The 10,967-nt window shown below is 39.0% G+C and overlaps 3 protein-coding genes across 4 annotated transcripts; 1 reads left to right on the top strand and 2 right to left on the bottom strand.

The window, feature by feature from the left end:
* Positions 1–1,724: 1,724 nt before the first annotated feature.
* Positions 1,725–5,345, bottom strand: LOC117612293 (protein root UVB sensitive 2, chloroplastic). Its single transcript, XM_034341078.1, has 9 exons — positions 5,175–5,345; positions 4,896–5,021; positions 4,276–4,364; positions 4,109–4,193; positions 3,747–3,806; positions 3,550–3,643; positions 3,338–3,435; positions 2,878–3,057; positions 1,725–2,549 (listed from the first exon to the last, which is right to left on the bottom strand). Exons 1-9 carry the CDS (start codon positions 5,184–5,186, stop codon positions 1,965–1,967), a joined length of 1,329 nt encoding a protein of 442 aa, XP_034196969.1. The 5' UTR covers positions 5,187–5,345; the 3' UTR covers positions 1,725–1,964.
* Positions 5,346–5,656: 311 nt separating this feature from the next.
* LOC117637548 (chromatin modification-related protein MEAF6) lies at positions 5,657–7,986 on the bottom strand. Of its 2 annotated transcripts, none has more exons than XM_034372456.1 (7): positions 7,831–7,986; positions 7,623–7,712; positions 7,189–7,289; positions 6,488–6,557; positions 6,253–6,280; positions 6,117–6,174; positions 5,657–5,971 (listed from the first exon to the last, which is right to left on the bottom strand). In XM_034372456.1, exons 2-7 carry the CDS (start codon positions 7,686–7,688, stop codon positions 5,866–5,868), a joined length of 429 nt encoding a protein of 142 aa, XP_034228347.1. In that variant the 5' UTR covers positions 7,689–7,712; positions 7,831–7,986; the 3' UTR covers positions 5,657–5,865. The 2 variants fall into 2 exon arrangements, with proteins under 2 accessions (XP_034228347.1, XP_034228345.1); XM_034372454.1 differs by having other exon boundaries at positions 7,623–7,717.
* A 659-nt stretch (positions 7,987–8,645) lies between these two features.
* LOC117638653 (flavanone 3-dioxygenase 2-like) lies at positions 8,646–10,023 on the top strand. Its single transcript, XM_034373750.1, has 4 exons — positions 8,646–8,855; positions 8,982–9,232; positions 9,426–9,744; positions 9,829–10,023. The coding sequence occupies exons 1-4, from the start codon at positions 8,646–8,648 to the stop codon at positions 10,021–10,023; spliced, it is 975 nt and encodes a 324-aa protein (XP_034229641.1).
* Positions 10,024–10,967: the final 944 nt, after the last annotated feature.

Raw genomic sequence — 10,967 nt, forward strand, 5'->3', positions numbered from 1 at the left:
CCCAAATTTTCTAACCTACTTCTTTGACAGAAATTGGTACACAAGTCAATTCAAATTTATTTAATAATTTTGATGGCAAATTTTATATTTCGAAGATTTCAAACAAGTACAAATATGAGTTGATGCGTGTGTTACTCTCGTCATGCATGGAGAGCTCCAAAGAAGCAGTTAATTGTATGACAAGCCCTCAAGATGTATTTTATACAACTAATGCTGTACCAAACGAGCCCTCGACATTCATGCCAACTTGCCAAGCCTCACTCACATCAAGGAAAAAGGGTACATCAGTCCATGTAAATCATGTGTACACAAAAAAATGGTTGGGTAATTTCTCATGCTTCAATTAACTTGGACATGCAAATTTAATTACGCAGGCATTTGAAAAGATAGACGTCGTCCAAGAATGTGTAGACAATCTCACACTGTATAAGATCGATCTAAAAAGTAGAAAAAGCTTGGGTTAAGATACTTGATGCATTAATTTGACAATTTTAACATGCACTTAGAACTTTTACACACTTTATGAAAGAGAGATTTGAATTTCTATTTCTAGAGGCATGATTTCGTTTAGTCTATTTCACGAATCACTAGGCACGAGTTACAACTGTAGTACTGTCATCTCATATTGAAAGAGTCACGAGTTACAACTGCAGTACTGTCATTTCATATTGAAGAACGCACAATTAAATACTTAAACCCGAATGCAAAGATAAATACTCTTGACTACTTACCTACAAGTCATCTAAACCTAATTCTTCACCAACGTATTAAATAGTCAAAATAAGTATAATTATTATTAATTGAAAATTTAATATAACGTACTGTGATATGATTTATGGGTTAATCTATGAGTCCAACATAATTATTTTTCGCAAATTAAAAATTTAGAAGATGTCAAGTTGATACAATCGAAAATTTTGAACATGTCAAGTTCCTTAGGATTTGGCTTGACATGAAAACGAATGTTGTATTTGTGACCGACTAAAATTCCCTTATTTTTTAATTATTTATTTTCGAAACGAACAAAAATAGCAGCCAGTACTATTATTAATCTTAAATGGGATGATATTTAACCGAAAAAAGTACTGGCTGCCAAATTACCACAGTGATTGTGGTCCTCCTCTTCTTCCATGTTTAACATGGAGGATCAAAACAGGTTTCCTTCTTTCCAATGTAACCAAACAAAAAAAGGCACTGGCTGCCCTATAAAATTTATTGTATTTTATATACGTCGGCTTGGCTAGTTGTGGATGTGTTTGTGCTAAAAACCAGACACTAAGAGAAAACGCACGTTTTGTTAGAGTAGCTTTTGATTAAAGAGAGCATCTCAATGGGCGTGCTATGATGAGCAACTTTTCCATTGTTGGCCTGAAAAAATTTGCTACAATATTATATTGAGAACATAAACCTACATAGTGTTTAAACTAGGCGTGGGCTCGATTTGGGTTAGTTTAATTTTCAGTCCAACCCGGATACCAAATCGGACGCTTCGAGTTGGCTATTTTGGGAACAGTACACCGAACAATAACCAGTTAAACCAGTCAGTCCAGTTAAACCAGAATTGGTGGTTTGGGTTGATTCAGTTTCGAGTTTAGGCCGAAGAGAGAGGGCGAGAGCAAGAAGAAGGGAAGAAAATAGGCAGGGAGAGATTGAGACAGGGGAGGGAGGAAGAGGAAGGAAAAAAATAGAAAAAGAAGAAGACGAATCAAACCGATTGAAGACCCTTTTTCCACTGGACTAGAGCCAGTTGGCAACAATTACTCTATTAATTCAGATAAAATTATAAAATGGCAATTTCTCACGCAGAGAGCATGTGCTGGACTGCTAGTTTATCTTTACTTTATATCCTACATTCCATACAGTATTGTAGTAGGACGTTACAGAGATTCCCTACTCTCTCTAAACATTTTGTCACAAGGTTCCCTATGTTTCAATCCTGCCTGTGTAAAAGAATTTCAAAATCTTCAAGAAGAATTGTCTGAATCTGAAGCTACATTCGACCACCATGCGAAACGACTTCCTGTTCCATCCAGAAAGCGATCAGTATGCCACCCCTTGGCCTGCAGTTCAGATACAAATGGACCATATACATCATTCATCTTCTCGTACGCTTCTTGCAGTGCACTAGAACTTGGCACACCAAAAGACTTCTCGATATGTGCGGTGTATCCAGCAACAAGCCACCCCCTCAATGCATCTTCACCAGTGGCGCTGTGCTCCAATATCATGTCGACCTCTTTGTTTCCATGGCTTAAAATAAACTTCTCTTCAGGGAACCTTTGTTTCAATTCATCAAGTTTTGAAGGCTTGATGACCTCGTGGAAAGACCTTCCCACTTTTACATTTCCAGCATCTTCTATGAGTCGCCCAGGAAATAGGAGATCTTCTCGATACCTTAGGTCTGCTGGGCTTGATATCTTCCCTGTCTTGAGAAAATCAGCCACAATCAATGCAGTCCTCTGTGGATTCAATGTGTTGACAGGAGTTGCCCGCATTTCTTCAATGACACTGTACACATGTACCATTGAAAGAAGAGGCCCAACAACCATCTGCAACGAGTTAAAGATCATTAGAAGCTTTTTTCTTTGGAAGGGATATTAAAAATTCACAACTACCATAACAAATGAATTCAGGAAAACACACATAACGCAATCCTATTTTCTCCACTACTATCATAGAAACACATGACATGAAACTCTTCTTTTAGAATACACACACATGCGCACATGCGCGCGCACACACACACACATATATACATGTATGTATATCATATCCTTAATTTGAAAAAGGATTTTTGATGCAATCCATTTTTATGAACACAATAAAATTTGTTGAATGGTAAAACTTTGGAATCAGACAGTGACATATATCCTATACCTTTCCTTGCATTGATGAACAGACAGTAGATGCTAACTGGATCCCTGCTCCTAGTCCAATGACATTGAACAGAGTTGAGATGGCCTCCCCTTTGGCAAAGAGGTCACTAAGATTGCCCTCTTTTGCAAAGGCAGAATAAATTGGTAATCTTGTTGCTCTTGCTGCAACAACTGCCATCCCCTGTTAACTTCAAAGGTAAAACACTTCAACACTGAGGAATCTATGAAATGATATTTTAGGATTGGAGAGCTTAATACTTCACATGGAAATGGTTTAAATATAAAGAGAGTAAAATAACTTCCACAACAAGTTTACCTATTACTTTATCTTGATTGAAATAAACATTTAATCAGAAAGGAAATTTTATATCTACATGCAGTGAAGAAAAATCAAACGAGAGAGGAGGATTGAGAAGAGAAAGTGAATATACAGATGTATGCATCTGTATGAAAAACAATACCTTTGCAAAATTTCCTAGCCCTGCGACTTGAAGAAAAAGTTGTGGACATAAAGGAGAAAGAACTTCCAAGCCAGTTCCCAAGTCATAGAGCACATCAGCTGCAAGATGGAAGGCTTAATTGAATTAGACACGTTCCAAAAGCAGTAAATATCACTTCCCATTAGAAACATACAGTTGCACATGAATCAAAGCTCCAGAATCAAGATACAGACCCAGAATTCTCCAACGTTTAGGCTCTGAATCCATTCTTGCACCCAGATTGGTACATATGAGCTTTCCCATGTGCTGCATCCCATCCTTTAGAACCTGCATGCAACAATAGAGAATTTGATAAATTTAAAAATGAAAGTGATCAGAGTCATGATTTCGTCACAAGTGATCTGATGCTCCTCCAACATTAATAACTTACCCAGCTTACAACAGTTGCTTGGGCAGGGGTTGGTCGCAAGCCTGCAGCAAACAGGAGGGACTGTAAAGAAGTAAGAAGGCAGCCAATGACCCAAATTACAATTGTCATTAAGATTGCATATTTTGAGAGAGAGAGAGAGAGAGAGAGAGAGAGAGAGAGAGAGAGAGAGCACATTTGTATCACTTATATGATGAATCATAATACAACAATCAGAAATCCAAGGTGCTATTCATAACAAAATTTCACATGGATAAAGTACCATGCAAGCAAAATAAACTTGATTAGAAGTACCCAATTTATGATGCTTTAGAAAACTGTTGTCATTTAACTCATCAAATGCTTTGAAGGTGTCAGAAAAAAACCTGAGTTGAAAGCACTGACAGGGCAGCACTGGTGAAGTGCTGCAGTGCCCGGAATTGTGTGTATCTAAGATATCCTTCATTCACACTGAATAAGTAAAAAATCATAAGCTAAATCAGTAATTGAACTAGTCTATGGGCTATCCAAGAAGTATAAATCAATATGTTACCTATATGGATATCCTGAGGGGAAAAATTTACTGACAAACGAGTCAGCCATCTTATTGAATATTGGCCTTGAGTCATCAAGAAGCTTCACCTGCAGGAAAATCAATGCAGTCAAAAAGTAGTTAAAATAAAAGAAAGAAAAAAACATGAACAAAACCCAACCTAACTGGCAAAAACACATACTTGACCGCAGCTAGTTCATGTAATCCGCTTTCTAGTCCCGAATTCCGAACTGGACCCAAATTCCCATAGACTATGTAGTGTATTTTACCAGGAATTCTAAAACATTGTTGAACCAAAAGCGTCCTGATTTTCATCCCAAAAGCAGACTACTGAAAAATTATACCATGGTTTTTTGCAAAAGGCCCTTCTTTGATTCCCAAACCGCATCCAATTTAAAGAAGCTTCTCTCTTTACCCTTTGTTAAAATCAAAACCAAAAACCCAACAAGGAGTGACTAACTTACAGTGCTATTTGACTACAAAGTCCCCAACTGGGCACCTCATTAGAGTTTAGGGTTTAGGGTTTAAGGCAAGGGTTGCATTGGCTGCTGAAACTAACACTTACCTAGAACCCGCAAGTGAATATACAAATAATACAAGGTGAAGAAGATGGAACTTACAGTGAGTTGACCCTTGGGGTCAAACTCGCAGCGGTATGAGACTGATTCAGAGGTTTCGATCCAGAACACCGGCACCTCATGGGTTGGAACTTTGTCTGGTTCCTTCTTCTGCATCTTTATCTTCTCCTATTGATTCATGAACGATTAAGAAAAAAAAAAGGTATGTTAATGCAAAATAGAGAGAGAAACAGAGTGCGAGGAACAAGCCGTATACATATACGGTATACGTGTATATGTATATGTATATGTATGTGTATACACGTAGGCGTAGAGACATACCAACAAGTTCATGGAGGGTGAGGGAAGGACTGAAATGGGTCTGGTGCCGATAAGAATTTCGGCGGCAGAATCGGAGGGCCAACCCTGGGTAAAAGCGAAATAATATTGAAGGATAATGCGTCGCCAGCTAATGGTGTCGTTTTTGTTGGATTTCAGTATCTTGAGCTTCGCTACATTATGAGCAAGGTCCAAAGGACATGTGATGATGCGACGTCGTTATAAAGGTTTACAACTTGATGAAGAGGCTCTCCTGTTCTCAACCCTTTGGATTGTATTTTAGCATTTGTTGTAGCCAACAAAAGGCACACTTTGCTTTGAATTCCAAAAATGAAATAAAACAAACTTCTCATTGGTAGGTACACATTTTTATTCTAAATTTTGTCTGATAGAAAAAGCGACATTCTCCTTCTCTTCCGAATTTTGAAAGAGGACCCAAGTTTGATTCGCCCCTCCGTTGATTAACAATCAAAAGTTTGGTCAAGTAACAAAATTTATGCAGAAAAAAACCAATTTTAAATATTTATCAAGAGTAATAATTACAGCCTGAGATAAGATTAATTTACACAAGTGAAAATTGCCCGAGAGGCATGACTTTTGACAATTACAAGATTCCATAAACAAAAGCTGTCTCTCTGTTCAGGCTCTAGCTCGTGCAAAGCTCGTATGGAAAGGTCGACCAGCATTTCCGCATTCACAGTGTCATGTCCGCATCATCTTCATAGTCATAATCTTGTTCACTTGAAGGCCTGATTCTCTTCGCATCCCTCGGCGCAGGTCTTCCCTTCTTTGGTTTTCCTCTGTGACATCATTTATTTAGTTAGAACGCTGATTCCAGGACTCAAAAGATACGGTACGATTGGTAACATCTGTTTTCTATCTTTGATACAGCTTGAGTAGCAATTCTAGCATAACATTTAAAGTGTACAGAAATAGTGTACTTACTGCCCGTTCGCATATATACCGCCTTTAGAACGACCTGGACCAAAGTCTGATCTCCCATCTACAGTAAACACAAGGGGAGAAAACAATAAAAAAGATTGCACATGTTGCTATATATTTGCAAATATATAAGCTTTACCATCTCGTGCGGCTGCAAGTTCTTCAGCCTGAAAAAAGAAAAAGAGAAACTATATGAATATCCATTTAGCAACGTGGATTAAAGGCCAGCACTGCCTTTGAGGCTTTGAACTTTTTAGTTCACACACATTCACTTGAATGAACCCATAATTTGGTTAAGACAATAAATTACAACAATGAAAGATGAAGACTGGTAAAGCCACCATAACGGAACTTTTAAAGTTCAGAATACTTACTGCTGGTGATGTGACAGAAGATAATGAGAACATCCTATCTTCAGGCTGAAATTTCCTTGATCGCTTCAAGCTGCAGCCAAAAGTTTTGAAGATTTCCATTCCATTAAATACGGATACAGTAAATCCAATTATACAAAATTTGCACAGATATACGTATATAATCCAGAAAACATCAATTTTAAGCATTGGTCTACTATTACTTGCATGTGGAACCTTATGTATCAAAAAATCTAACTGGGAAAATAGACTATTTGGCGAGATATATGTTGTAAGAACATTCAATTCAGATACCTTTAGAGAAATGAGTAACAACCAATTGTCCCAGACTAAAATCATGTCTCTGACATAAAGTAGTGTTGCCTGAGTCAATCTATTCAAAAGCTACTAATATCATATACGGAAATAATATGGACTCGACATGTAAAACCATGTCATTCTGTGAGTTTATGTCTATGGCTTTGGGTTGTTCATGGCTAATAGGGACCACCTAGATGAGCTAATACTGACGATTTTAGCTTGAAAAGTGGTCAGTGAAAGAAGTAACCCCGTTATAGCATGAAAGAATAAAAGAATTCAGCTAGCTAAGCAAAATATGACATGGAAGCATAACAGGTCGAAGACTCGATATCAGGCATAAATACCCAGAGTACTCAAACAGTAGTTCCTCATACATTTCAAAGGATATCTTAGCTACTGCTTACAAGTTAGTGTTCTTGGATGAGGATAGAAACCCTTCAAAACCTTTTAATACATTGCCACATTGAGTTGGATCCTGCAGATAACTCGTCTCCAGATCATAAACCTGCATTGAAAGAAAACATTAGTTCCAGTGTATCACATATGCAGCTCAGCTGCAACTACCAAGAAAAAAAAAAAAAGACAAATGAATTTTCCATCCATAGCTTATGCTGCAGCATACAAGAACAAGTAAATCATTTATGTAAAAAAAAGAAGCAGCAAATCCCATGAAATAAAAGGTCTTCCATTTCAGCTATATCTCCGAAAATGAGCCAAGAAATCAATAAACCCAGAAACCCAGAAACCCAGAAACGAAAAGGCTCATGCCCCACCCCCCAAATTATAGAAGAAGAAAGAAAAAAGTGAAATATTTAAAAAATATATGTAAAGAATGAACCTGTTTTTCAATGCCCCGGAGTTCGTCTTGAAGCTTGGCTCTCCTACTCAGAAGAGAAGCAAGCATTACTGATGGGTTGTTAGCCGTTTTCTGCCCTGCCAAATATTTTACAGAAAAAGAAAAAGAAAATCAAATTTTCATAGACAATAAAAATCAAGCTCGAATATTTTTCTTTTTTTCCATCGAAAAAAATTATTCCAACGCATACCTTCTGAATCCATTCTCAGCAGGGAATCGTTTGACAGCTGCCTAGAAACCAAAGTTTGCAAAACCCAAAACCCCCAAATTCTGGGCAAAAATACCGTAACCTAGGGCACACAATTTTCAATCGAGAACACACCGAACCAATTCACCCAAGATTAATTGGATCCGTCGGGTCGGGTGCGGATGCTCCAGCTTGTTACTGGTAACCACACGTGAGAACGTAAACAAATAAAAGTTGTGAGAATTTCGTAAAAATTGAGGGATCGAAAGCGCAAATGAAACATGAAGAGTCTATAATACCCTCGCTGTTTTTGTAATGTAGTAGGGTTAAAATCGGCATTTTATATTTCGACCTATTCACTAATTGACCCAAAGGTCTGTTGTCTTATTACTCCAAAGTATTGACAAATTACTAATTAGCCCATACATTTATAAGGGTTTTTGTTGTCACCTCAATTGGATGGCAGTAGCAAGTAACATGTAGTTTTTAGTAGTTAAAAGCATTTACCTTTATATCTAAAATCATGTGTTTAAATCCCCGATCGCTAACTATCGCTTACGTCAAATTCTATTTTGTTAATGTATATCAGTTATTTTATTTTTAGATAGCCGGCAAGACTAATTCATATACAAGTATAGCCCACATGAAGGGAACAAATATTATATTAACTCCAATTGATATAATAAAATAAATAATAAATAATAAATTGGAGCACATACATGGATGGCTGACTTTACCAGGTGTAAGTTTGGAAGCTACTCCAATTACTCCGAGTTTATACACCAGATTATCTGGGCATGTTCATTGGCATTGGAGCAATGGAGAAGCTCGTTTCTAGCTGGTACAACGTTCAACCCTTGCCGGACGATTACATATTCCCACCAGATGCAAGACCCGGGAAGCTAGATGTGCCTTTATGCAACAACATTCCAGTGATTGATATGGGTGGAGCTGGAGCAGAAGCTCATGACAGAACCTCTGTAATTCAGCAAATGCTGAACGCGAGCGAAGAATTTGGATTTTTTCAGGTTGCTTAGGCTTCAATTTCTTCCTAATTTGGTCAACTCACCTTTGCTTTTTCATATGTTATTTATGAATCTCAGCTTCCACTTATAACTATGTTACATGTCATCTAAATGTTATAATTGAAGCAGGTAATCAACCATGGCATACCAGAAAATTTGCTGAAAGACACAATGGGGGTGTTCAAGGAGTTTTTTGAGTTACCTTTAGAGCATAAGGCAAGCCTCTACTCTGAGGACCCCAACAAAAACTGCAGGCTCTTCACCAGCAGTGGCAATTATGACTGGGAAGAAGCTCATTTTTGGCGGGATATCTTAAGACACTCTTGTCATCCTTTGGAGCAATGCATCCAATTTTGGCCTCAAAAGCCAATTACATATAGGTAAGTGCCTGAAATGATTTCATGGTACCAAATAGCTAGACATTAAATACGATATTTAACATATGAAGAATACTACGTTTACTGACCGCTTTTCTGCTAAAGAGGTAGTTAGTAATGTCGTCAATAAATGTGGTACAAATAGTATTATTTTTCGAGATATATGTGGATATTAATTACCAATGATGTTTTTCAGAGAGCATGTTGGTGCATGTTCCACCCAAGTGAGGGAAGTGGCTTTGAACATTTTGCAGCTAATCAGTGAAGGACTTGGGCTAGAACCTGGGTATTTCAGGGATGAACGTAGCCAAGTGTCTTTACTCTCAGTCAATTATTACCCACCTTGTCCAGACCCAAGTTTGACATTAGGGGTACCTAAACACTGTGACCCAAACCTCATAACCATTTTACTTCAAGGGGATGTAAATGGGCTTCAAGTTTTCAAGGATGGGGAATGGATTGGTGTGGAGCCTCTTCCCAGTGCACTTGTGGTCAACATAGGCTATCAGTTACAGGTACATATCACCATTCTTTATACTGAAGATTATTCTATATAGTCTGTTCATGATCATGACAAATTTTTGTAAACATGGATGCAGATTATCAGTAATGGGAAGCTGAAATGTGCCGAACATCGGGCCGTTACGAATTCCAGAAATGCTAGGACATCTACTGCATTTTTCTTTACGCCTTCCCCTGATTGTCTCATAAAACCTGCAGGAGCTCTTATTAACACAAGCAATCCCCAACGCTATAAAGCCTTTCAGTACAAAGAGTTCATTACCAACTGTTGATGCGAAAAAGTAGTTTGACACGTGGTTCGCCCAACTTAGTGATATTGTGTCTTCGGAAGGGAGTTAGTCTTCGGAAGATCAAGTTCCTGCAAAAAGGGAACGTTGGGTAAGACCTTGGGGTACCGGTGCGGTACCGGCCGAAGGCTCTCCGATGCTTAAGTAAGTACGGATTTAGTAAAGATTAGACTACAGATCAAGCGATAGCGTACCGTTGATCCTTCTGTCCCCCTTCTTTTGGGAATAGGGGTCTCCTTATATAGGCCTTGGGAGGTGTGTTTATTTTGGAATCTCCGATGTGGGACTGCAGGAGTGGATTGTGGGCATGACACGTGTCCAAGAGCAAAAGCACAAGGATGCATATGATTCGGTAGGGTCCTTGCCGAAGGGCTTGTAGTGTTAAATGTTGACTCCGTCCACGTGTCAGGTGGTCATTGGTCGGTAATATGCGGTATAAACAGTAGTCCCCCAAGTTCTCTTCCGAAGGTTCTTCGGAGGGGAATTTGGTTCTCCCCTGAAGGTTCGTAGCTGTCCTGCCGTTCGGCAAGTTCGCTTGGGGAAGGTTCCTCTGGGATCCGATGAGTCGCCGATGCTCAGAGGAGAGAGGGCAGAGACGCCTCGTTTCCCGTGCCTGGCGCGTGGAGACTCTTCGTCTTCTGCACCGGGCGTGCAGAGACGCTTCGTCTTCTGCACCCGGCGTGCAGCCCACATCGCCACCCGTTAAGCGACACGTGGCTAGCGAAATGACGTCTGACGGCTGCAATTATGAGCCGTTTGGTTTCCCGAGGCGTACCGTTGCAGCCATCTCCCTATAAATAGAGGTTGCTCCAGGCGCAAAACTCACTTTGCATTTGAGAATTGAAGCGAGAGCTCTGCGTAGGCGATTTCTGAGGAGGGCGAACGGCAATCGAGGCGATTTTCGAAGTGTTTATCGGCAATCAAGGCGA

This window comes from Prunus dulcis, chromosome 8 (assembly GCF_902201215.1).
Source record: "Prunus dulcis chromosome 8, ALMONDv2, whole genome shotgun sequence".
NCBI lineage: Eukaryota > Viridiplantae > Streptophyta > Magnoliopsida > Rosales > Rosaceae > Prunus > Prunus dulcis.

Excerpts from the sequence above, each read along its gene's own strand:
- LOC117612293 (XM_034341078.1), bottom strand. Across the intron at positions 3,807-4,108 it reads TGTCAGTGCTTTCAACTCAG|TCCCTCCTGTTTGCTGCAGG; the intron begins GTTTTTTTCTGA and ends ACTTCTTTACAG. Across the intron at positions 2,550-2,877 it reads GTTCATCAATGCAAGGAAAG|ATGGTTGTTGGGCCTCTTCT; the intron begins GTATAGGATATA and ends AACTCGTTGCAG.
- LOC117637548 (XM_034372454.1), bottom strand. Across the intron at positions 6,558-7,188 it reads TCATCCAAGAACACTAACTT|CTTGAAGCGATCAAGGAAAT; the intron begins GTAAGCAGTAGC and ends TTTTGGCTGCAG. Across the intron at positions 5,972-6,116 it reads GGTATATATGCGAACGGGCA|AGGAAAACCAAAGAAGGGAA; the intron begins GTAAGTACACTA and ends ATGATGTCACAG.
- LOC117638653 (XM_034373750.1), top strand. The coding sequence starts at position 8,646 with ATGGAGAAGCTCGTTTCTAGCTGGTACAACGTTCAACCCTTGCCGGAC. Across the intron at positions 8,856-8,981 it reads AAGAATTTGGATTTTTTCAG|GTAATCAACCATGGCATACC; the intron begins GTTGCTTAGGCT and ends TAATTGAAGCAG. Across the intron at positions 9,233-9,425 it reads CAAAAGCCAATTACATATAG|AGAGCATGTTGGTGCATGTT; the intron begins GTAAGTGCCTGA and ends GATGTTTTTCAG.